Below are 26,828 nucleotides of genomic sequence, written 5' to 3'. Positions count from 1 at the left end.
ATGCACTCCCGGCAGATCCCGCTCTGCCGCAGGATTAGCTGCTGGCGGAGGACGCGCCTGTGCATCAGCCAGGGCTGGACTCATTGGATGTTATTGCTCTCCCCTCGAGACTGGAGCACAGCAGTGGCTGCTGCTTCCATCCCATTCCCCATCCCTAAAGATGGGGAGTGATAACCTGGCTCCTGCTTTTCAGTCGAGCCCCTGGGGTCACTTCAGCTCCGAGGCTGCATTCCCCTTGGGATGTGAAAATGCTCTTCCTGCTGCTCTCCCCGAGTCTCCAGCTCGGTGAGGAAGAGCCAGACAAGAAGGCTGGAGCAAAGGCAGACAGAAACCTGGGGGACGTGGCAGAGCTCAGAGGCGGCAGCCAGCATCTGCTGTGAGTCTGCAACAACCCCAAATCCAAGACTATTTATTTCCCTCTGGACTGAGCAGAGTAGAAAGGAGGGAAGGAGATGCTGAAGATAAAACTGGGTGCATGCAATATCACATCTGCTGCCTTCTCCACCCAGGTGGAGATTCACATTACTGTGACTAAGCATGATGTGTCCCCCCTCCAGCACTGGGTTCTGGGTGGGCACATCCAACCCCCAGCTGTTCCCTCAGTTTTCTCTTTGGCACCATGTGGGAGAACAGCCTCTGGATCCCAACACTTTGCTCCACACCTCTCTGGTTTTACCCACCCTCAGCCCTTCCAGCACCAACCTGCAGCTTCCCTGGCCTGGAATAACCAGCCCTGCACACACTGTTTCAGGAACACGTGGCCAGACCCTGCTGGAGTCAGGATCACTAAATAACCGAGGCATGCTGCTCTTCCATCACCAGGGATGATGTGATGTGCAGCCCCACAACTCCTCCTGCCAAACCCCCGGGCCATGGGCATGTGGTGAGGGAGAGGAGAGGCTGGGAGTGGATGCAGGAGGAGGCACATTGATCTCCAGCTTAGCCCTCCAGCCCAGGGGAGCCCTTCCTACATAAATATTTGCCAAGCAATGCATTTGTGCCTGTCGATGGCTGTCAATAGGAGCCTGCAGTGCTGTCATCCGCGGGGCTGTCATTCTCAACCTGATCCAAACAGCCCTCTCTGCATCTCAACCCACAGCCAAATTATTGGTCCTTTTTAATCCGTGTGCTGCGTGCACAGAGCCCATCCCCAGCTCTGGAGCGCCCTGGGGTGCCAGGGGACGGAGCAAAGGCACCGTGGTGGCAGGTGGCATTGAGGTGCCTCGGCAGTGCCAGCAGGCAGAGAGTTAACCGGCTCACACGCACAGAGCTGTCAGACAAAGCCCTGGCCTGGCTGCCTCCTGCTTCCCCCTGCATCCTCAGGCTCCAGCATCTACCTGCCAGCTCCCACAAGCCGGCAGCAGTAGGGAAAGGGCTGGCGAGGACCAGCAGCGTGTGCCAGATGGGATGGTGCCAGCCAGGCTGTAGTGACAGGCCAGAAGGATGCTGTGTGTTACCGTGGAAATGGTCTGCTGTTTTCCGTCTCAGGGCCTCCAGCGTCTCCTCCGTGTCTGCCCACTCCAGGACCAGCCTCCGGCCATACAAATGTGTGCTGTGGCACAGGGCGTAGAAGGCTTTCTGCAGAAGCAAGATTAAAAAAAATAAGAAAATTAAAAGAGAAAATAAAAACAGGCTCGTATGAGGAAAAGCAAAGATGTCCCTCTCTCTGCCCCGAAGCTAAAAGGCCACCAGAGAACATCCTACTCTGAGCGCTTTGCTCTGACGGGGCAGGATTCATCTCCATCAGTGGTTTTGACTGGATCATTTATCTTCTATGTACTTGCAGCAGAGCAAATACCCACTGCCATTCCCTCAGGCTGCTGCTCATGGGAACAGGCTGAAATCCAGCACAGGGAGCAGCTCAGGGATGGGACCACACCTGAGCCAGGAAAGCTGCAGCCTGGAAAGGCTGTCGAGCCTTGGGGCAGCACTAGGGGGGTTAACAGAAAACCAGGACTCTCATGGGCAACTTCATGACTCTCTACCACCCTGTCCTCTGCTGGCACACAGGAAAGCACGGCTCAAGTGTGAGCAGAGAGGTTCCTTTCTGCTTAGGGGCAACATGTTTGAAAGCTGCCTTCCTCTCACCAACCATCTTGTGATATTGGCCGTAGTGGCAGCAAATATGGCAGAACAGGAGCCACTGGAGAAGTCTCTGCTCTTTCTGCCTATGGTAGTTTGCTAGGTTACAGAAATCCAGAGGTTTCCTCACTGTTAGATCCTGCTTAATAACATTTATGCAGCTCTTGGTGATGTGGAATACAAGTCTGCTGGCCAGCACAGAGCTCAGATGGCTTTTTATGCCTGAAGGCAACCAGCAGAGACACTCAGAAAACAGCAACTCGATCCAGGGAAGTTTGGCTTTGTCCTTATTTCCCACAGACTTTCAAGGAAATTCAGGACTGAGCAGGATTGGGCCCATAATGCAAATACACAAACACGTTGGTCAAGTATTTTCATCCCAGGCACAAAGTACTCCACAGTAATGTGACACATGGCTGGGCACAGGGGGAGAGAAATGCCCCAAATGCTCTTTTAAGAGCCCCAGCTAAGGCTGGGATTAGTTCAGGTTATGAGCTCTGCAAACTCATACCTTTGGAACAAATAGGACCACAGAAACACATCCTGCAGTCCAACAGGGACCTGTCCTCTCCTCTGGAGGCCCTCAAAACAGCTCCAAAACTGTCCTGGAGAAGCCCAGACCTCTCCTGTGAGCCATTTGCTAAATGGCAACCTTGAACCACTGTGGTTGTCCCCAGATGCCACATGTCTGGGCAGAGGGGCTTCTCCTGCCAGAGACTTTGCTGCCCACAACTGCTCCTCAGCAGGCAGGACCCTCTTTGGCCCACTGGGTTATGAAACTCAAAAACCTCCCCACTTCCAGTGACCAGCACTCAGTAACCTGCATTTCCCCCTTCTTCTGAATCCCTTTCTCACTTGCTACAAAAAAGAGAGATGAGGAGCACCAGCACCACCAGCTCCATAGCGTGGCTGACATTCCCACTGTCCAACTGTAACCAGCTCCCCGGGGTGACCCTGGAGGGTGGCCCCTTTTTGGGAGGCACATTCCTCTTGGAAGGACTGCACGCTACAGCTGTTTTTATTTGCTGCTGCTGTGTTTTAAAGGCCTATCTTCCAATTAGCAGAGCAATGTGTTGGCTTAAATAAACACTCAGGGGGAGGCGGCAGGAGGGAGTTGTGATGGCTGTTTACGTTGGCAGAACAAGCCTTTTCCAAAGCCTGGCAGACAACTGCAGCTCTGATCGCCGGGTTTCATTTGTCAATTTATACTTTTTAATTCCTCACTTCCAACAGCACAGGGAAGAGGAAGGTTGGATTACAGGGCACAGCCCCTGCAAGCTCGCTGTGCTCTGCAGCACGTCATGGAGGAGGGCAGACCGTGAGGAACGGGGTGTAACATCCGGCGCTTGGTGGTCTCTCGTCCTCTGAGCCACTTCTCTGCCACCTCCTCCTCCTCCTCCTCCTCCTCCTCCTCCTTGCAGGATTGCTTCCACGCCTCACCAGGCACACACAGCTGCTCAGCCCAGTCTGGGATGAGCCATCCTCTAGTTCTGCTGGCAGCACTGGGAAAGGTCATGGAGCAAGAGGGAAGGCAGATGCTGCCATCAAGTTGTGTCGCATGAAAAGAAACCCGCTGGGAGAGACGCATCTGCCAGCAGCCTGGTGACATTGGCCCTTCCCGGCCAAACAGATTCCCAAAATGAGCTGGTTTGCACCCAGGATGAAGGAAAGCTCCAGCCTGTGCTGGGAGCTCTGCTCCCTGTGACCCGTCTTCCAGACAAGCTCCCGGAGCTGGGGCTGCAGAAGAGAAGCTGCACATCTCAGGTGACAAACACATGAATGTCACTTCTCTGGAAAAGAGCTAAAAAATGAAATGTAGCTCCTCACTGCTCTGAGAGGAATTAAGACTTTTTCAGGGAGACAAAAAAAGAGAAATCACCGATGATTTAAAAGACAAAGAGATGAAGGGGAGAAATGCCATTCCCATACATCCACACTGCTGGAAATCGTCCAGCGAGAGGAAGAAATTTGCCACTGCTGCTGTTCCAAATGAAAAGATAGGTAGGGAAAAAATATACTTTAATTAGGTGAGAAATATGAAATGAGGACAAGCAGGCTGGCTTTCACAGAAAGTGGGGCTGCGGAGGCAGGAGCTATTTTTGGGGTGCAGCTCCTCCACCAGAGCATCTCCCTTCCCAGGACACTTCTTTTTAGGACCCAAGCACTGAACAGCCAGAAGTTTGTGTAGCTGTGTCCCAACAAGGGATAAAGAGAGGTGTGGTGTCCACTCAAGAGAGAGACCCACCAGAAAAGACCTTCAATTCCCACAGCCTCACTTCCTCCTACACCTTTAAGAAAAGGGGAGCCTTTGCCACACAAGGCTCCTTTTTAAATGCCAGAGAAGGATTTTGTTAAAGGTGCATTTGGTAGCATACCCCCTGCCAGACCACACCGAAGGCTGTAGGTCCCTTGTCAAACCTCCTCACAGGCCCCTTTTGCTTTCCAAATGCTTTAGGGGTTGCACGAAAAACCTACGGACTTCTCCCCTTAGGCTTAAGAATTTCATTTCTGAACATTTTTTGACTATTATTTTGCAGAGTTTGGTTCAAGCTTAACGTTCCGGCTCAGCACGGCAGGATTTTGTCACTACCTCCAAGTACGGCTTGGGCAGGGCTAGAGCCCAGGAAGTGGATGGAGAGGTGGACAGAGCAGGGAAAAACGGACAGAGAAAGGCTGGTACAGCAGCTTAACAATGTCTGTGAGATTGAGAAAGGAAATTTCAAAATGAAAGGGTGGACAACAAACCCAGATGAAGCCTGGGCTGTTGGGATGAGGCAGGAAGAGCTCTGGAGCAGAGCCTGCTGTGCCAGGGCAGCGGAGAGGCAGAGATCAGAGACTGGACCATGGCGTCTGTCACCCCCAAGTGTGACAGCTCCATCCCTAACTGCTGTACTAATTTGGAGGACAGGGCTGCTCTGCCTATAGATTCCCCCTTGCCCTATTAAATACTCAAGCCGAAGAGCCTTCGGGCTGGAATCATTAGAGGGACAAAGGGTCAACAACATTAGGAGACTGATAAATATCCCTTCCTTGCAAGGACCAGTCCCAGCTGAGGATGCTCTCTGCAATGCCAGCTGCACACAAGGATTTTTCCTTCCGTGCGTGTGCATTTTTAAAGCGTCGGCTGTCTTTCCCAAATGGGTAATTTCTATTTGGAGACCAGATGTATTTTTATACCAACAGGGGAGAAAAGTGGAAACTCGGCTTCCAGTTAATAGTTCAAAAATAAAAACAATTCCACAACAATTCTGCACAGGGAACATCACGAAACATGAATGGTTAGTGCTTCCTTAAAGGGAGTTATTTTGTTATTGCCAGTGGATCAAAGTTCCCCTGCTCATCCCTAACTTCCATGCACTCCCAGCTAGTGGCCAGCTGGCACTGGAGGTTTAAAAACAAAGGCTGGATCAGCCTCTTTGTGAATATCACTCTGTCCCTCCCACTGCTGTCTCTGCTGTGGGTTCCTCCCCATTCCCGGGCGTCGCATGTGTGCGTGCTGTGATCTGTTAAATGTTCACGACACAGGAGAGAGAGGGCTGCTAATTTCATCTGATGGTGGTGTAACACTCCCAGTCGAGGTCCATCCATCACCCTGGGAGCCGTCAAATGCCCCCAGAGACAGCCCTGGCCACAGACGTCACCGTGGGAAAGCTAGGAGTGAGAGTGGGGCTCTGAAGGATGAGCAGGTGATGGGGAGAAGGTGCTGCCACCAGCAGCCTGAATGTCACGCCCTGCCTGAATGTCACCTCCCTGCCTGCCAAGGTGACCCACAGCCTGATGTTCACCCCTCCGGGGACAACACCTTTTGGCAGGGCTGGCTCCCCTCGAGCAGGTGGCAGAGCATCAGGGGAGGCTGAGGAGACAAAACGAAGCCTGATGGGACAAGATCTGCAGGCACAGCATCAGGAGGTTCGGATGGAGAGCCCCTCGTCTCTATCCTGGCTTTGGAAAATCTCCATGTGCGCTCCCACAGTTCCAAGCAGCCGTGGTTGTTGAGAGAAAAAGACAAGCACGGGAGGTCACAGGCTTTAAATGCCCAACAAAGGCAGCCCAACTATTCTATTACAAACCCATCATGTTTTATAAGATGCTTATAAGCGATTTCCAGATTACCACTCCGAGCAAAAAACGTCACTGGCAGTCACAGCTATTCAGCTCAGAGGTCTCCAGGCCCACTCCCCTCCTCTCTCATTTCACTAAGCAATAAACTCTAAGCCAATTATGACCGTGTTTACAATATTCAGGATCCTATTCATCAATACACTGTGCATCCTTTTCCAGACGGCCAATGGAGTGTACTTGATGTGCCACTTGTGAGACAATTAAATCCCTCAAAGAGATGAGGGTGGAAAAAAAAAAAATATGAAGAAGAAGAAAGAAGAGCTGCTTTGCTGGAAAAGAAGAAAACCCCACTGAGAGCTCTTCCACAGGGCACCTTGTTCCCTGCGTGCTGAAATCCCACAGCTTTGGGAGCAGTGCCCTGATCCAGAGTCTTGCCTGGCTCACTCCCCTCACTAGCCACAGATGGATTTCCTACTACTCAGATTCCTAGTTCTCCAGTGCAGCTGGAATCAGCCACTGGGATGAAAAGGGATCAAAATGGGAGGCAAACACTGAGCCTGCGCCAGCAGAAAAGTGGGCGCTGCCTCACACCCCCTAAACACAGCAGCAATAAAGAACCAGCCAAGTCCCTCTATGCATCTCTCCATCAACTGCTGAAAGTTTCCTCAGGAAAAGATGACTTCAAAACCCAGAAATAAAGCCTGAACAACTGTGGAGTGAGGCAGAGGTGAATTTTGAGCAGAGCCACGGGCACAGCTCGTGGTGCAGAGAGAGGAACCAGGCTCCTGGGGGGCTCGCTGCACCCCAGGTTGCCCAGTCAGCGGGTCCTCAAGGATGAAAGCTGAGCAGAGGGAAGTTTGAATGAGGATCAATACAGGACTAACAAAGAAACTCCATGTACTGTGTTATATGGGAGGTCAGACTGGAATGGATGATCTAATAGTCCCTTGTGATCCCGGATCAATGAATCCTGTCTAAAAACATAAACACAGGCTATGCTGGCTCCCCCCTCCTCTCTCCTTCATCTCTGCTCACAGTCTTGAAAATCTGGAGTCTTGGGGAGTCAGTGGAGTCACATGGTCCCTTCCCTTCAGCAATAACATTCCATGGTTTGTGCCTACAGCCACGCTCTTCCAGATACTGCTCAAACCACCAGGAACCAGCAGCAGGACTAAATCCACCCTGCTCCAGTGCTGGGAGTGCCCACAGAGCAGTTCACAGCAGGAACAAGGACCCTCTTCTGCCCAGTGCACCAGAGCTCATGCCTGAGCCAGCCTGCTCTGCAACCTCTAGCAAAGGGTAAGAGCAGGATATTATCAGACAGGCTACAATCCCCTTGTTTCTGCTGCAAGTACAGAACTTAAACACACAGGAAAGCTTTACAAAAATAAATGAACTAGACCAATTCACAACTCCTGATCTTCTAGTACACTCGCTATGAAAGCACCAGGGTAAGGCTGCTCATGAAAGGGGTCTCAAAACACACAGAGGAACCGATGAAAACACAAGCCTCAAGCAGTTTACAAATCAGTAACAGCCACAAAATCCAAAACTCCCCTAAAACCAAGGTGGTGGTGGTGAAGATGGGACATGTACAGAGATTTCCTGATGTGTTGATGTCGGGTTAAAACCATCCTTTCTCAACTTGCTGCTGACAGACCTGAAAAATAAGCTCCTGTCCTTCTATATTACAAGAATTTTTATCCATTTTATCAGCTGCACCAAACTTATCCCCACCATGGCCTAGGATGGGGTTTCTGTCACACAGTCTCCAGTGGTTGCCCATGTGAAGGTTTCAGCCTCAGTGCAGCTTTGCTGGGAATGGTAACAGCCTGTTCCCAATCTGGGATAAGCCTCAGCAGGACAGAGCCTCCAGGTTCCCTTCCTCACCTGCTCCAGGACCTGTCTGGGAAGGTGTCAGAGGTGGAGGACTACAGCTCACCTTGGCATCCTGCTTGGTGACGAAATCCACGAACCCGAAGCCTCGGTGGGATCCCGATCCTGCCATTTTCTTGGGCAGCCGGACAGTCTTCAGCTCTCCAAAGGTGCTGTGAAGCAGAGAGGGGGAAAAAAAAAAAGACAGTGTGAGATCAAGGGAAGAACCATCATTTTATCACAAACCTACCAGTGCTGGTTGCAGAGTCATGCTGCTGTGGGCTCGGGTGAGTCTGGGTCCAGGTGTCCTGCAGCCACTCTGGTTCCCCGTAAACCCCATGTCCAAAGCACCTGCTAACAGCTAAAAGCTTGGCCTGGATTTCGAGGATCATCCTTACTCGTCACAAACCTTAACAAACCCAAAATCTTCTTTTATATAACTACTTTGCTTCTCTTCACTTCAGGAGACCCAACCTGCATGCCGTGCCCTGTTCAGGGTGGGCAAAGGGCATCTCCAGGTTACCAGGAGATAGGGCTGCTCCAAATTCCCACCAAAACAGATTTATTTGCACTTCTGGAGAAGGGCTGGAGTGCATAGGATACGGGCATGAGACAGAGAACAGCCCCACATGGGTCTAATCTCTTTCCAGAGTAACTGCTCTATCCCTAGAAGTGTCTATGGAGACAAAAGTTTCATCCCTCTGCTCCATGGATGCTGGACATCAGTTTTAAGATTGGATATCCTTGTTCTAACACTACAGTCAGGTACCAGCCTCTCCCATCCAGTCCCTGGGCTGGAATAAACTGGTTTTATTTAAGCTTGCTGAATATACAAAAGGAAACAGGCAAATCCAGCAGCCCCAGGTCATGCACAGCAACCTCCAGATCCAACAGCACTTCAGTCACTCCGAGTGTCAGTGGAAAGCCAGGAATGGGGAGATAAAGGAGTTCCTGTTGTGGGGTAGAGCTGGCAGCACCTGTGCTCAGCAGGAACCTTGTCCCAACATTCCAGTCCCCAGAGAAGAACTTGTGTCATGAGCACTCAGCCATCCCACCAGGCATCCCACCTTGCCCAAAAAGCCTGTCAACAGCCCCAAACGCAGTGCTTGCTGGACACTCCTCTCCAGTGCCATCCCCTGGAGAAATTCCAGGACAAAGCCAATGCTTTCTCTGCCGCCGAGCTCCTGCTTCCCCTTCTCCTCCCCTCCCCATACACCCATTTATCAAACACATATGCACAAACTACAGGCAATAAATATTTAATGTGGCCCAGGTCTGAAGAGATGTGTTATTTTATTTGAAAATCTACACACAGGCGTGCATACACAAAAGGAGCCTGGGATACAGCAGTGCCAAAGAGCACCTGGGAATAAACACAGTAAAGGCCATAAACGCTCTCGTGAAATGATATAAGCTAAATCCTGGGAGTTAACCTGGTGCACTGGCAGCATGACCAGGCATTCATCCACCCAATTTCCTTAGGCAACGTGGTGTGTAAATGTACCATTATGAAGCCTCGAAATGAATCTGCACGTCTCCTGCTTGGTGCTTTCCCTCCCTCTCTCCCTCCTGCTCCCTCCGAGCTGGAGCTGCGCAAACAAACAAACAAACCCCGGCACAGGCGAGGGAGCAGCCTCGGCTGGGGGGGATGCTCTGCTCCGGGAGCAGCAGGAGCACCCTGGGGTCTCCAGCAGCAGGAGGGTCCTTCTGCAAGGGGGTGGGGAATGGCAGGGACCCCCAAGGTCGCAGATGTGGCTCCTCTTGCTTGGAGCAGCCCTGGAGCATCTCAAATGCTGCGGCTGGGTTAGGGATGATGCAAGGAGAGAGCTCGTGGCCCAAGATGTGACCATCTAGCTAGGAAAGATGGGAGGCACGGGCAGGGGAGCTCTTGCTCCAACCTATTTCTCTGTGGAAAACGTCATGGGCATTGCCTGAAGGGAGCAGAGTGTTCATGAAAGGAACATGAACAGAGTGCTTGGTCAAAGGGAAGCCTCAGACAACACTCACTCTGTGCGCTAAAACACCACATGACCCTTTGACACCCAACACACAGGGTGGGCACGGAGGTGCCCACAGGAACAGGACCCCAAGGCTGAGGGTCCCAGGGAAGCTGTGCTAACCCACATCAGCCTGGGCAGAGGTGGGAGAAGTTGGCTCTTCCCTCCTCCCCGGTCTGAACTACCCACGGTGGGAGATGTGGAGGTGGTGGGGATCTGATCCAGAGGTGGGCTGGTCACGAGCATCTCCTGGGACAGACGGCTCGGGGAAAGGACAGTGGTACCCAGCACAGAGAGATGGATCTGGGGAACAGGCAAAGTGGGGGGGGGTGAGGAAAGCTGAGGGGCACAGTGGAGACAGGACTGACCCCACTGGGGTTGTGGAGCAGAACGCTGTCCCCCCCACTGCGGCGCTAATTAGAAACCACAACACAGCAATTACCATCCCGGGAGCTGCGAATGAAGTGGAGAGCTCCGGCCTTTAATGTTCTCCTCTCCGGTGCCAGGCAGAGACTCACACCTCTCTTTTCCAATTATTTCCTCTGGTTTTGGGGGGAGAGAGGCAGAGGGAACCCAATTACCCCCCGCAGTGCTCAGGGAAAGCCAGGTGCTGACGTGTTTATTCCCACTCCAGCTGCATCCCTGCTGCAGCCTTCCAGCTCCGGGATGGCTGTGCGTGGATCACGCCACACTCAAAGCCACAGGAGTGGGAATGGCAGAAAGAAAAAGGATGGAGCACATCATCCAAACAAAGCCAGAGCACAGTGAAGCAGGAGGGAAGAAGGCAGCTCTTCCATAAGACCCTACTGAGCAGCTTGAAAACACATCCTCTCAGGGGTTGGGATGGCTGGGGAGACAGGGGGATCACAGCAGCTCAGCCCTGGTGTCACTGCCAGCTCCTTCCCTTTCCAGTACAGAGCTCCAAGGGGCATAGATAAAGGGAAAAAACCCACACAGCCCCTGGGGGGGGATTCCTCTGGGAGCTGATGTGTCTTTCCTATCAAACTAGACAGAGACCAGAAAGCACTGGCACCAAACCCTGCTGCTGGTGTGGAGCACAGCACCATGCCAGGCTCCTCACCCCAAGCACCATGGTTTACAGGGAACCCCCTGGAGTCAGCAGGAGAGTGAAACCTGAGTGCTTTCTGGATTTGTACTCACCAGCACTCCCAGTGCTCCTGAGCCCCTGCACCAGGGCTGAAGGATCTGGTGGTCGTGGGAGCAAAGCCCTTTCCATCTTGAGACATTGTCTTGTTTACAGTCAGCCTGGCTTAACTTTGCAGAAGATCCTAACCTCCTTCCTCGTGAATCCTGTCCCCATTAGACCCATTGGGACTGGATTTCTGGCAGGACACTCCCACAGTTCCTGGTGGCACCACATCAGGCTCACTCTCACCTGTAACGGGTGCAGCCCAGGTGGGTGGCAAAACCAAGTCTCTTGTATGAATGACCTCCCCACGTTGCTGCTCCCAATTAATATGGGCAGGTTTGGGGCAGGGGGAGGGGGCAAAAGCAAAAAATTTTGCCACAGAGGTGGCAGGACTGCAAAGCCCCTGGTGACCTGCCATGCACATGGCTGCTCCATTACCTCCTTCCCCACAGAGCATGAAAAACGGTGTCCAAACAGCTGCTCCCTGAATTCCCATGTGGGGTCAGGGCCTCAAGGGGAGGGCAGAGGTGTGGGGTGGGCCTGGGGATGGGGCTCTGCCTGGGCTTCCCTCTCCCTGCAGGAATCCTGCCAGCCAGGCTGGCAACTCTGTCCTCGCGCCTACGCTCGCTCTCCCAGGCTTGGCACATTTTCACTCCGTTGGCTGGAAGGGATGACAGCCCTGAGCAAACATTGCAACTACTATTTCCTAAACGAGAACCTTTGTTTTATGCTGATCCAGATTTACTGGGAAACCAGTAAAAGCCTGTTCTGGCCCTGGCTGAGCAATGATCTGCAGGGCTGCAGGATAAAGACAGCCACAGCCTCTCCCTGGACCAGGCACCCATTCCAAGCTCAGCAGAGACATAGGATGCTCCAAGAGATGCCAGAAGGGACATCCCCTCCCTCCCACCTACAAGGGATCCAGCACTTCTATGTGGCATTGTTGCTTTCCCAACATTTTGGCAGCTCTTCCAGCGGTGCTGCAGCCATCCCGCTTCCCTGGCTGAACAGAGGGAAGAGAAGTAGATTTCTCCTCCATGCTGTAAGATGTACACTGCAAGCTGGCTGCAGGTCAGAGGAACATCACTCCTTGGGATTGTAATTATATCCTTCTGGCACAGGCCAGCTGGGAGGCAAGTCCTTTGCCTGCTAATTATAGGACATTATATTGCTATTAAACAGAGCACATTCCAGCTCGGAGACAACACACTGCTCACTTGGCTTTGCCTGTTCACCAGAAGGTGCCTGCACATCCTTCACCAACATAGCCCAGCAGACACAGGACAGAGGAGGACAGGGATACAGGTGGTCTCCAGAAACCCTCTTCCCTCCTATGCCAGCATGACACACAAGCTCCACCCTGCAGCTCCCTCCTCTTCCATCACGGCTCTCCTGCGACAGGCACAGCCCCAAACCCTCTGTGCTTCCACCCCAGTATGGCCAGGCACACCAGTCCTCTCCTGCCACTGACTCCCATCACCTCTTTTCACAGCTCCTCCTCTCCCACTGGGTTTTGTTAGAATTTCTGCCTCTGCTCCCAAATCTCTCCTCACCCTTCCTCAGACTCCAACGTGTAAGTCTGGCCCCATCACAGCCTCAGGCAGCTGTGACAGTCACTCACACATGCTCATTCATGGGACAGGTACCTCTGGATCAGGTTAAACATGGAATCATGGAATGGTTTGGGTTGGAAGAGATGTTAAAGTTCATCTCATTCCAACCCCCTGGCATGGGTAGGGACACCTTCAACTAGACCAGGTTGCTCGGAGCTCCATCCAACCTGGCCTTGGACACTTCCAGGGATGGGGCAGCCACAGCTTCTCTGGGAAACCTGTGCCAGGGCCTGCCCACCTTCAGAGGGAACCGTTTCTTCCTAAGAAGTTGTGAACATCTCTCCAGCTGCGAAGCAACCCCTCTATTTTAACCCCTTACCTATCTCAAATAGCAGCATTTGAACTACAAGATCCTTGGGTCAGGCCAAGACCTGTCTGTCCCTGATGGGTATTTTCAAGTCCCAAACATACAGATGCGTTCATCACGCTTGATTTTGGTGCACCCTAAGCCGTGAGCTGAATAAGGACTCTTGGGTTGACAAGTTCTGAAGGGGAAAGCACAACTGACACCGTGAATCTGAGCCATGGTTGGAGAGACCAACCAGTGCCCACTGCCATAAAAGCAGAACTTCTCAGAAAACAAAAAAGTTACCCTTGGGTTTCTGCAGATGTGTACAGGGGTCCCACTGCAGGGGGATCCTAAATCCCCTTTTATATCCCTTCAAGAAAAACAAACCAACAATAATGTGTTGAAAAACTGAACCTGAAAACCTCTAGCAAGGCTGCCAACCTTCTTGTTGCTTGCCATCTACTGCCACTAGCTCCTCCTCCTCATCTCCTCTTGCTGCCTTCCCATCACAAGCCCTGCCACTGCCTAAATCCCCCCTCGTGACTGCTGGCAGCCCTAGGACAGAGCTCAGGCCAATGAGCCAGGCAGCGTGACCGCTCATCAGAGATGGCTCTGGGCAGGGATGATGAGTCCAAAAGCGACACAAGTCCTTCCCTTCCCTCCCTGCACAGCCTCAGCCCCAGGAGCAGGCTGCAGCCACACGTCAGTCCAGCAGAATTCACTCAATTGCTTTGCAATGGTCGCCTTCACTTTATTATTTTCCCCCCTCGCCCCCAAACAGGACCTTCCTTTCCCCCAGAAAATTACGGCCCTGCCAGTCTCTGCCTCTGCACCCATTTGCTGATTATAAGGGGGAGGAAAAAAAAATATAATAATGGTCCTTTTTCTTTCTTCCTCCTTTAGGAACACAGGACCTTGGCAAATGGTTTTGCCCCTGGGCTGAGCCATGGCCAGTTCCACCCCCTGCATGAGAGAGTTAATGGAATACGCAGTGGAAGGTCCCTCCCGCCTCCCGCTCCAGGACTTCAGCTGACTCCGGTACAGCTAATCCCATTACAAGAAAATAACGTGGATAATTCAAGCTAATGAAATCGTTACAAGAATGTGGACAGCCAGGGGTGGACATTCAGAGCCAATTTAACACTCCTTGGTGTTGTTATCCCTAGCACAGGAAATACCTGAAAGGAGGAAGGGAAAGGAAAGAGGAAGGAAAAAAGCCTTCCCCTCTTGTTAGCTTAAATCCTGTTAGAGAGTTCAGGAATTAATCTGCCACCTATCTCCCCTATTACCATCATCATCATCATCATCATCAATAATGTCTCCTTGGGAACCTCTGAAAATCAGCAAATGAAGGCGCAGGAGGGCAAGGCTGGAGCGGAGCCTCTGGATGCACCGAGCCAAGTCCAGCTGCCGCTGCCTCCAGCTCTGGAAGAGCCACGGGTGGAGGGACGTGGCAGTAGAGCAAGTGTCCTAGTGCACCCCCAGCCCACAGTTGCATGGATGAAGTGACACCAGAAAGCAGGTCCCCACTGCAGAGCTGCTCCTTCACTCCCACTCCTCGCTGGCACTGGACAGACCTGCTGGAAAATCAAACCACCTGCAAAATCCCTAGGAAAAGCCAGCAGGAAAGAGGGGGACAGCCATGTCTGTGCCTTGCTCTTTACGACACGGATCATCAGTTTTTCCAGCTTCCTCTGCTCTTTGCCCAGGAGTATTGCCTTTGTTTGGAGGCCTCTCAATCTGCTGCTGCAGCAAAACCGGGATTCGCCTGATGCGATTCCTCTTTTTCAGTGCCAGCCTCGTGCTGCAGGGAGAAGTGCTGTCATCCTCTCTGGACCCCTTCCTGAGCCCAGTTTCCTGGGGAAGACCTGTCCATGCTGCACAGAGCCTCCTGAGGCACATCCAAAGCCAGGCTCTCCTCCTGGTCACCCACACTGAGGGAAGCCGAGCACCGAGCGCAACTGTCCGAGCTAAGCCACAGCATTTCATCCCAAATCATTCCTTTTGGCACCAAGCGTTTCCAGGCAGGAGCTGCTGGTCATGCTGAAACTCATGGATGCAGTGGGGTACCACCTGAACAAAGCACAACCCTGCCTGCTTTGGGTTGGAGCTGTGGGAAGCCTCATTGTGACAAGATTTCCAAGCTGTTCAAGCCTGTATCCTCAGCTCATGTGGAATAACGAGTGTTCCAATGCATCCTGTATTTTCAGCTGGATAGGGGTGATTCCCACTTGTCCATCTCCTGCACTGCTGGGTGATGGCAGGAAAGGGTCACATAGCCCCTCCAGAGGCAGCTGCTTTCCAAGGGTGCTGCAACCTCATCCCATCCAGCATTCAACATCATTCTCCTCCCAAAACACCTGCAGTGCATTCCCTGGAATCTTTAAGTACTTGACAGGGCAGTGAAACAAGAAAGTGAAGGGATGGGGAGAGAGTCCCAAATCTTCCCAGAGACAGTGTTCTCTCTGAAAGAAGGCTTCTCAAACAGGAGTACTACGTAAAAGGCCCACAAAAATCAGGAATGGCATTTTCAAACCAGGAGTCTCTCCAGGATTGGTGGTGCCCATCAGGTCTGGATAAGGCACAAAGGAGCACTAAGGGATGCTGCAGCTGCCTAAGGAGCTCAGTAGTCAGCAATGATGCTGGGGAGAAAACGAGGAGAACCCAGGTCCCTTTCCAGCCTCTGCTCTCCATACAGATGACCTTGGAATACCTCACCTCTCCCACTTTTCCAGTTCGCTGCCTGCAAATCCACAGCTGCTGCCTACCCACCTCACACACACACACACAACACTTTGATCAATCCATGAAGGCAGCAGAGAGACTTGTGATTTAAAAAAAAGAAAAATCCTGTGCAACATGAGTTTGGTACAAGAGAGAAAGCAAAAGCCTCGTGGCAAAAGCAGCAGGAAAGCTGGAAGCGCTGCAAATGGGTAAACCGGTCTTGTAAGAGAGAGAAGTCACCCAGGGATTTCTCTTTGCTGGGAGAATTGGAGCCAGAGAAAGGCCCACAGGAAGCACGTTGCTGAGGGCTGGGGTGGTGAGACATGGGGTGTCCAGCCTGGGTGGCCACCCCTTCCCTGTCATAGACTCATGGAATGGTTTGGGTTGGAAGGGACTTTAAGAATCATCCAGTTCCATCCCCTGATGGGGGCAGGGACACCTTCCACTAGCCCAGGTTGCTCCAAGCCCCACCCAACCTGGCCTTGAACACTTCCAGCTTCTCTGGGCAACCTGTGCCAGAGTCTCCCCACCCTCACACGGAAGGGTTCCTTCCCAAATTCCATCTAACCCTGCTCTTTGTCATTGTGAAGCCGCTCTGTTCCATGTGGAGAATCACTAGCCATAGAACGGAATTTTCCACCTTTCTGCCACTGCAGCACAAATAACACCCTTCCCTGTCTCTCTATTTCCCCCAGGCTTGTAGGAATCCTACAACAGCCCAATTACCACCTTGAAGCCCCCAAAATTTGGCTGCAAGTGACCAATGCTTTCCAAAAACAGCCCTGCCCCTTGCAGAGGAGGGGGAGCGGGACAGACTCCCTGGGACGTGCCCGGCTCCATCCCCTGTCTCCGGGACGCTCTCTCTAATTGCATCCAGACGGTGCTTTCGGCACACCTGTCACAGCAACTGTTCATCTTGCCAGCAACTTAAAGAGCATCATTTGCAGAGTTTGCTGGGAAGAAAAGCCAATTAGCATGTCACTGGTGAGGCACAAGGATCCTCCAGCTTTATCTCTGCTGTGGCTGCTCCAAGGACCCTTCGGTGCTAATTCCTTCTGTGGCTCCTCCACTTGGAAATACCAGGCTGTGCTTTCGCCCAGAAGAGACCCAAAAGCAAAGTGGGGGGGTTGTGATTTAAAGCTTCACAGAAGCTGATGTGCCTCCCACGCTCCATGGAATAACAACAGCAGTGCTGGTCCCAGCTCCAGCAAATGGAGGAAGGTCACAAGATTCACCCAGAAACCAGCCCTGGGGAAGCTGGTCCAGCTTTTGGATTGCCCTTGCTTCCTGTAGCTGCCTACAGACAGCTAAACAAAGTTTAACTGTCTTTGAATTCATTGAATTTTTGGCACAGATCTTCAACGGTTATTTAGATGCTCAACACCACAACCACTGCCAGTGCCAGAGACTGTGTGGACATGGATGTGCTTCTTCCAAGGAGCTGTGAATTTACCCACAAGACTCCTGTTAATATCAAATCCCTTTTTGATATTGGACCTCGGTAGGAGCCTCCCTTGGAACTCACAGCAAAGTGGGATCAGAAACACAACAGCTTTGGCCCCAGACCAACAGGCAGCTGTGGGACCTTCCCTCTCCTCAGGATGCAAGACCAGAAGGCAGTGGTTGCTTCCTGTTGCTTAAATGGCTTGTTTAAAAACATAGCAAAACATTTTACCCCTTCTCGATTTATTTTCCTTAACAGTTGCTTGTGAGGGACCTTATCAAAAGCTTTCTGAAATTCCAAGTAAATTAGTCATTAGGCAGGTTTTCAGAACAGTAATTAGGCCACTCCATGCCCCTGATGTATTATTTACCTGAGAAGATATACATAATTAGGGCTCTTCTTTATAACTGGTATTACAGGCACTAAATTCTACTCCAGTCTATCGTGTAATTACGCAATTAGGCTGCACGCTAAACAGAGAGAAACCAATCCTGAAAACCAAGTAAAAAGGATAAAAAAACCCCAAACACAACAGTAATTATTATTTTTTTTAAATCCTCCATCACCAGCACAGCAGAAAGCCTTAAAATTTTAATATCCCTCCACTTAAGTAATTTTTAGCCAGGTGCTGCAACCAGGTTTGGTTTCTTAATTTTGCCGCATTTAATCCTACTTTGCAAGGTTTAACGTCGGTCGGTTCCTTAAAGAGATTTGCTTTAAAAGGCTGGTGTTAAAAAGGGGCCTTTCTCTTCCCTGGACAGCACAGATTTGAGGTGCTGGAGGATGTGGCAGTGTTGCCTTGCAGCCTCCCTTCCCTCCTCGGCCCCCCGCTCCTCCCAATCTGTGATTATTTTTCCACAGCTCCCCGGCTCGTGGAGGCAGACAGGTACAGTTGCTATGGTGTGACTGTCACAGCAATTTAGCCCGACAGAGCCGGTTCCCAGGCTGGAATTTCACGGGGCAGCGTCGCAAAAGGAAAGGTGGGGATGGCGGGGGGGGGGAGGAGACCCAGCCCTGGAGCCCTTGAACCGGGAGGTGGGACAAGCAGAGAACCACCCAGCAGCCTCCCCACACCAGCAGCCTCCCCACACTTTTTGGATGGAGGGATGGGCTCAGTCATCTTCTGATTTGTTCCATCTTTCTCCTGGTCTGACTGTAAAGTGAGATTTCAGCTCTTCTGACGGTCAATTCCTACCTGTGTTGCCCACAGGCAGAGTCACATCTGTTCACATCTATTCTGCTTTGTTTCCTGATCCTCTATCCTCGCTGATAGAAGAGTGTCTACTGTTGGGGTGAAGAGTTCTTTTTAATCTACCTATTCTTATGAACCTCTTTTAGAGTTGGGGACACTCAGAAAAAACTCCCAGGACTCGCTGAGCATGCTGACACCTCCCACACGAGACACCTGCCTATTATCCTCATTTATTTCCATGCTTTAAAGACAACAATGATTCACTATTTAGTTAAAGCACAAATGGATTTCCTTCTGAAACTTTCCATCTCAATGCTCACAACTTCCAAGCCAGTTCCCAAGGCACAGGGGAAGGTGCAGAGCTGGCACAGGGAAGCTTCAGGAAGCCCCAGATTTAAACAGCACTGCTGGACTTGAACTCTGAAAGGGAGCTGGGAGTTAAAAGTCAGCCCAAAAGAGTGTGAGCTGGAGACTCAGAGGATTTAAAGATAACTGCTGGCAGACATGTGTGACTGAAGAGGTCATCCCAAACCCAGAAAGAGGTTGAAAATCCCACTCTTATATTATTCAGGTTTTGCTGCTGCTTCTCTCCTCTTCTGCCACCTCGCAGAGCTCTGAGCTGGTCCTGGTCACAGCAGGGCTCTCCTCCCCTCTGCTGCCTTGGGCCAGCCCTGCATGGGCCCTGGCCACTCTCAGATTCTCTGATTTCATCTAACCAATGGTTCTCTTCTTAATCCTGTTGTAATTACCAATTTTTTTTTTCCAGGGGAGACAAAAGACATTCAAGTCTGTTGGAGAAAGGACCAACTCTATCAGGACAACTGAAAAAGGATGTCTTCCCCCATCTCCACAGACCACACCAGGACCAAACCACCTTCCCATGCCAGCTCTGCCTGAGATGTAAAAATGACAGAAGTAATGACCCTTGTATCCCAAACCTCATGAAATCTCAATCCTTGCATGGACTTCAACCAGAGCCTCCAATGCCTGCAAAGCCTTTTGCAGAGCTCACACTCATAAGCCACAATTCTCCCCACACACAGCACCTTGCAGGACCAGGGCTTAGGAGCCACCAAGTCACTGCCCTAATCACCAGCAGGTCAGGATTTCAAAGGAACCCGCGGCTCCAACAGCGCTGAGATTTGGGGATTTATCTCTCCTGGGCTCTTTTGAAAATCCTGATCAGAGTGAAGCTCTGGTGAAAAATAAGTTATGCTAAAAATAGTGCTCACAGGAGGGTCTGGTGCAAATCGCTGCTCCTGTAGGATTCCTATGAGTCAGCTCGTTTCAAAGACAAGAGGAAATTTGTACAACTAGCAAAGCAGGAAACACAGAAGGAGGATTTAGCCATGCCTCATGGACCCACAAAGGTGTACCCACAGCATCCTTTGGAGAAGGCAGCCTTGCTGTTAAGATACCAGCTGCATCAGCCCCAAATATATATATATATATATCTCATATTCAACTGTAGAACCTCCTGCACTGAGCTGGAGAAGAATAAATATAGAAGCAATGAGATATTTATAGGCAGACAGCTATTTTAACATAGCTCTGCTTTAAAGAGAATCCTTATTTAAGTCTTGTCCCTGTAAAGCTGCAGGATGACTTAGAAAAATAACCTGATTAATTATTTTCATCAGGAGAACAGAGAAACACGTAGGGAAGATCAAATGCACGCAAAGGCACCGGGAACACGGGAGCTGTTCTGGTGACTCAGACACAACGAGGATGGTGAGATCTCCTGAGGGCAGGGCTGTCTCTGAAGAGCCCAGGCTGACCACATCTGACGTCTGCCAGGCATCAGAACAAGGCAAAGCGTGAGATCCAGGCACAGAGCAGCTCGTTGGTGAGGCAGGGCTGGGAGCCAGCACACCACCGTGCTCCCCTGATCGGCACCGTCCCCTCCAGAGACGTGACAGGCAGCAAAACAGCAGATTTCCTCACTGTGAAAGCAGTGAGAACAGAGGTGTGTTCCTAGATGTACTCTTTTACACTGATAATGGCCCAACTCACCCATCCTGTCCCCAAAACTGCCGCTGTGGCTGTTACCCAAGCTGCGATGGTGCCTCTCTTCCTGCTCCCGGCGTGCCCAGTGCTTTGGTCACTCCTTCCCAACCTGACACAACCACATCACCTGCTAAAGCTCAGAGGCTGCTTTACACAGTGGGACTCGTCTTTACAGGCCACGTGAAAAACTCCCAAAAGACAGGAGGACAACGGTGCAATCATTACCTGAGCCATCGTGGCTGTGCTGGATGAAGAGGAGAGAGATTTCACAGAATCAAAGAACAGTTAGGGTTGGAAGGGACCTCTGGAGATCACCTAGCCCAACTCCCCTGCCAAGGCAGGGTCACCTGGAGCAGCCTATTTGCACCTGTTTGCACCACCACAACCAGCAAAGAGAGGCAGAGCCCAGGCATAGAGAGAGCCACTCATCTCCCCCCGAAGGGAGATGTCCAGGGGTGGGACAATCCTGCCTGCACTGTCATAGAATCAGAATAGTTGGGGTTGAGAGGGACCTTTAAAAATCATCTAACTCAACTCCCCTGACATGAACGGGGACACCTTCCACTAGACCAGGTTGTTCAGAGCCTGTTTACCCAACCTTGAATGCTTGAATGAAAAGGGAGGGAGCATCCACAGCTTCTCTGGGCAATCCATGCCAGTGCCTCACCACCCTTCCTGGAAAAAAACTTCCTTTGATCTAAATGGACCCTCTTTCAGTTTCAAACCATCACCCTTGTCCTTGCTCAGAATCACTGTATCAGTACACAAACACCGGCAGCCCCGAGCCCTGTTGATACAACCTTGCTAATTTAATAAAAGGATTTTAAGTAGGAGAAGGACCTGCTTCAATGCTCCCCACCCCCCCGCCCCAGCCCTGAACGCCCCCTCCCAACTCAGAGCCTCTCCCATAAATTAAACCATCCAACAAATGCACAGCCTGAGTGTTTTACAGCTCTGCTCTCTGGTGGGAGGCAGAAAGATGCAAATAAAGGCAGAGCTGGGCAGGACAGGTCAAAGGCAGCACCAAACGCTGAGCAGGGGATCTGCACGGCAGGGTGTGAGCTCTGCCCATCATCCCCCTTCCAATGCTCCCTCAAAACCTCTGGGAAGGCTCATCACAGCGCCCTGGGTGTTCACAATCGATGTCTTCAGGAGCAGACAGTTGTACCTGGCTGACAGATGCTGTCAGAGCCGTGTGGCAGCTGCAGGCTGAGAAGGGGAACGTGAGGCAGAAATGAGGGGCTCCAGAAGAGGAAGAGAAACCACATTGTTCTGCATCTGCTGGCAATGTCTCACCAGCCAACCTGAACGAGTTATAATGCAGCCATAGATGCTGGAAGGGGAGAAGAGGGGCAATGACACATCCAAAAATCACCTCCTGGGTCTGCCTGGGGTCCAAAAGGGCCAGAGTTTGCCCTTTCCAGAGGGGGCATTTCCAACAGCATGGAATACTCAAGCAGGGACACCCAGCTTGCAGGAGGGTGGGATCTCACCTTTCCTTGCTGTGAGGCTTCCAGGCCAGGGGCTTTCAGCAGATGATCCTAATTTTTGCAGGCTAAACATGTACAGCTCTTCAAGCTGGTACACAAGCTGCCATGCCCATACTGAAGGAGCAAAAGAGATGAGAGCAGGTAAGAACGCCTGGAGAAGAGTTGCTTGGCGTGAATAGAGGAACTTGCCAAGTTAAGAGCTTTCCTCTTTTTCTTGCATAGATATCAAGCAACAGGGCTCAGGAAAGCACCTCCCACCATCACCTGTCTGATTGGAAAGGCCACAACACCTCACACACCTCCCAGAGGGAACACCTCTGCTTCAAGTGGAAGATCCCCTACATGGGAAAGGGTAAAAGCCAATGCCAGGAAGCATCACATGGGCTGGTCACACACACTGTGCCAACTGACAGCTGGGGCAGTGCTTTAGCCCTGCAAAAGGAGGTTCAAAGAGCTTTCCTGCAGCACTCTCTGCTCCTAAGGTCAATGCCAAGGTGGGGGAAGTGCAGCACGGAGATGCTGATGTTCCCAAGGGATGTGTCTATGTAGGAGGAGCCTGCTTTCAGTTCACACATCAGAGAATGGCCTTTTTGGGCAAGACGGGACCTCAGAAAGGAACCAAGAGGCAGAAAAGCATGAACACAGTTGACTAAAGAAATGGAGTAATGCCTGGATTCCTAGATTCCCTAATGTTTCCAAAGCAATGATTGATAAGTCCCAGCACACAGCTGGAGCTACCAGAGGCTGCTGCTCTCACCCTCCACGCCCAAGGGCCCAGAGCTCTGTGGGCATGAGTGCCACAGATCCCTTGGGGCTCATGAATCTCCTCTTCCCCAGAGGCAGGGAACTCCTCTCCCAAGGTTTATTCCAAAGATTTTTAGTCTCAGAGAGCCCAGGCCATCAGCTCTCTGCTGTGGGGAGCGCTGTGTCTCTTAATGTGCCGTTTCCTTCCCAGCTCTGCAAACACAGGGAGCCCCGAGCTGCTGCTCTGGATTTTGCCAAGTGCTCCAAGAAGTGTGGCCACAGGGTACATGATGGAAGAAAAGGGGAGGGGATGCTTCTTCCAGCTCCAAAACACAAAAAAATATGAGCACACACATGGGGGGGAAAAAAAAAAGCGAGTCAGGTTCTAGGGATAACAATAATAAAAATGGCTGGAGACAGAGAGAAATGCCTGCAGCCAGAGAGTGAGCTTCCAACTGGGACGAGCTTGGGAATGCTAAGCTTGTGTGGGAGCTGTCAGGGTCCCAGCTGACAGCAAGAAGTCCCTGCAGAGGTGACAGCTCTGGCAGACACAGCAAGCAAACAGCCAAAGAGGGGGAGAAGGGGAGAAATGAGAGAGGAGGCAGTGGCAGCTCGATCTTTGCAGGCAGAGCCAGGCCATGCTCACTGGCATTAAAAAACAGAAAGGGTGGCAACTGGTTAAAAACCAACTTTCAAGCAGCACCCTTGCTGCCCACAGGTAGGGCAGGGCAGGCTGGCAGCTCCCCTGCCTCCCTCCTTCCCTCCTCCAGACTTCCCTGCTGCAGCAGACCTAATTTCATGGGGTTTTTGCACAAGCAGCAGGGTGGAAAATGATCCTCGGGAGGCAGCGCACGGCGGTTCCCCAGATCCCCCTGCAAGGTGAGCAGCCCCAGCTCAGTGCCAGCCCCTCTAGGTCGGTACCTCAGCGAGGAAAGAGGCCACCAATGAGCTTTGCAAAGCACACCCGTGGTGAGGAGGGGGGACCTGCACTCCCCCCATCCCCGTCACCCTCCCGGATGCTGACGAGGGAGACAGCGCAGTCCTGCGTGACAGCGTGAAATTAATATGATTTTGGGGGAAGCTGGCAGTGAGTAATGAGCATCTGAAATACCTTATCCCCACCCCCTCGCCCCCCAGACTCTTTTAACCCTTCAGTTGCTGTCATGGCAGCGGGATCAAAGGGTGGGAAGAGTAGGAGCTGGGTTAAAGAGAACCAAAGAGGGGTCACACAGGTCCCCCCCAACAACTGAATTTGCATGGCAAGTTTTGGCACAAATCCTGCCAGTGCTGCTTGTGGTCAAGTCCAGCCTGTTGAGGTGCTGAAATTGGCACTCCTGGGCTTGGAAAAGTCATCATTGTTGTTTTTCCATGCAAGTTTCCACAAGGAAATTAAAAAAAAAAAAAATGAGGGGGATGAAGAGGGACCAAATTTTTCCTCCAAACATCTTTGGGCAAGGCCCAGAGACCACCCATGAGGGAGAGAGTCTGATGTGCATGGACGACTGATGGGCAGCAGAACAGAAGCAGAACAAAGGAGGTGGTTTTCCCAGGATCAGCTTCCTTGGTATCTGATAAATGGGAACTTGGTCAGAAAAAATGTCCCATCTTGAAGGGCAGTTTATGTGAACTCCTGGATGTCTGATAAGGGTCAAGGTCATAACAGCACCTCCTGGAGAGGGCAAGGCTCAGGAGCTTCTTCCCGTGCTTAATTGCAGCAAGCTCTTAAATTTAAGGTCTCCTGTCCTCTGCCAGATGCCTGGAAGTGCTCAGGATACTGCTGGGGGAGGAGGGAAGAGAGGTGAGAAGACAGATGGTCATCCTGCTCTGCCTTAGCTTGGTTTCTTCAGGAAAAACAACGTGCAGACAGAACTGCTCCTGGTGCCACCAGCTGCAGAAGCCAATAGGGTCCAAAGGCCTTTGGCACGGGGACTGTCCCAGGGGAAATGAGAGACTGTGACAATGGAAGGTCCTTAATTGCAACCATATCCCAAGGCTGAAAATCCACTGGATGACAAGAGGGGGAAAGGCTGCAGCAGGCTTGAGGTTAAAAAAAAAAATAACGATGCAAACAGAGATGCAAATAAAGGACACAATGTCATCCTGAGGAGAAAACTGTGATTCATTAGAGGCTTGTTCAGGACCTTCTGGGGAAGTGAGACTGAAAAATACCCACATGTGCGTGGTAGTGAAAGACAGGGAGGTGGATGGGTCAACGGCACTGTGCAAGAGCTGGAGTTAAGAAATGCAACAGGGAGATGAATTTTAAGATCAAGAAAATAATCATCTTGATTGCACCTTGACCTGAAGGCTGAGACACGAGCTCAAAAGTTAGTCCAGTGTAACTTCAACATTCTGGATTCTGCAATGGCTGTCAGCCCCAAAAGCAGACTCAGTAGCCAAGGGACCAATTTCAAGAGTGAACAAGAACTGGCTACAACACAGATGCACACATACTCTTAACAAGTCAGACAAAAGGAGACCTTATAATACTAAGAGCACTGAGTGGGTTATTTACAGGAGACAGTACAAGCAGGCTTTGGTTTTTTTTGCTTCCTGGGAGGAGAAGCAGCCCCCATGTCTGTACACACATATGCCAGTCCCACTGGGCACCAAAAAAAGGCAAAAACCTCCAAAGCAAAACCCAAGTTGAATAAGACATCCCAAAGCATCCCCTTCCCCACCTCACTCCACCTTCCTGAGCTCCTTCACACTGATGAGCAATGGAATCTGTGTGTAAAACCGAGTTCCTTCGGGAGGTTCAGGTGGGTGCCCTGGCAGGAGCTGGGAGGAAGCAACCCAGAAACTCCCTTTCATTTGCATTGGACACCTGGACTGAGCAAGGCAGGCAGCTAAAAACTCCTCAGCAGAGGTTTTGGGTGAGCAGAAAAGAGACCCGTGGGTATGGAATATGTGGAGTGCAGAAGAGGGGGGAAAAAAATAAATACAAAAATCAAGTATGCAATGAATATTCAAACCAGGGAAAGAGATACGCTGAAAAAAAATCTTCCTTCTGCTCTTGGGAAGAGCCACCTTTTAAAGCAACCTCGCCAAGATAACACAGAGTTAAACATTTCCTTATCTATGTTAAACACCTTTATGATTCAAACTGAAAAACAGCAGCTGAAAACCTATTTCACTCTCCCCCACCCCACGGCTCGCTTTGGAGAGTGGCCAAATTAAAGTGGCCAGTTACATTTCCTGGTCTCTGAATATCAAGAGATATTCAGTGTTGGCACCGCTGTATTTGGGTTTCCAGCACACAAGGAAAAGACTTGAAGAAAGACCAAAAAAAAAAAAAAAAAAAAAGTAGTAGTTTAATTTATGATCTTTGAGAAAGTAAGAGAAATAAATCAGCCCAGCAGAGCCCTTTATTCCCACCTGGAGCTCCCAGCTCACGATGCTGGTGCACACACCTGCAAGCTACTGCCCAGAAAAGCGCTTGCATCACCCCGTGCAACACTCCCTGGCACTGCAATCTGGAGGTGGACACGTGGATTAGTAAATCCTCTGTGCTAAGCCAGGCTTTAGGGATGCACCTGGGCTGGGCTGTGCAGCAGATCCAGGTTGCACACAATCCAAAGGTGTGGAAGAGCAGATGGCAGGGGGTGGTTCAGGAAGTCCAGTCTAAAAGGTAAGACTTCAATCTTCCAAGCAAAGCAGGGGAATGGGATGCCAACAGAGACCAAGGGTGGGAAGAGAGTCAAAGCTATGCAGTGGCATCACAGGGAAGATCACAGCAGCCCAACTGCTGCACTGCAGCCAGGACCTGCTAGAAACACCAGCCCTGAGCCTGCTCGAAGGCTGCTGGAAGGCTGCTGCAGAGCAGGGGAAAATGTGTCAGTAAAGAAACATCGTGGAATAGTTTGGGTTGGAAGGAACCTTAAAGATCACCTAACTCCAACCTCCTGCCATGGGCAGGGACACCTCCCACCAGACCAGGTTGCTCCAAGCACTGTCCAACCTGGCCTTTAACACTTCCAGGGTCCCTCTCCAACTCTCTTGGAGCCCCTTTAGGTACTGGAAGGGGCTCTAAGGTCCCCTCAGAGCCTTCTCCTCTCCAGGTTGAGCACCTCAACCCTCTCAACCTTTCCCTGGAGCAGAGGAGCTCCAGCTCTCAGATCAGCTCACTGACCTCCTCTGGACTTGCTCCAACAAATCC

General features: G+C 51.3%; 1 protein-coding gene across 3 annotated transcripts in view; it reads right to left on the bottom strand.

The window, feature by feature from the left end:
* Positions 1-26,828, bottom strand: part of RBM19 (RNA binding motif protein 19) — a 64,090-nt gene that overhangs the window by 14,559 nt on the left and 22,703 nt on the right. For all 3 annotated transcript variants that reach the window (XM_027906015.1, XM_027906016.1, XM_027906017.1), the window contains exons 22-23: positions 8,087-8,192; positions 1,458-1,578 (exon numbers count right to left, since the gene is read on the bottom strand). In XM_027906015.1, coding sequence (XP_027761816.1) covers positions 1,458-1,578; positions 8,087-8,192 — 227 coding nt within the window. The remainder of the gene's footprint in view (positions 1-1,457; positions 1,579-8,086; positions 8,193-26,828) is intronic.

Source organism: Empidonax traillii, unplaced genomic scaffold (genome assembly GCF_003031625.1).
Source record: "Empidonax traillii isolate 1590-97213 ecotype Southwest subspecies unplaced genomic scaffold, ASM303162v1 scaffold1237:size265891, whole genome shotgun sequence".
Taxonomy (NCBI): domain Eukaryota; kingdom Metazoa; phylum Chordata; class Aves; order Passeriformes; family Tyrannidae; genus Empidonax; species Empidonax traillii.
This window is presented reverse-complemented; position numbering and strand designations above follow the sequence as displayed.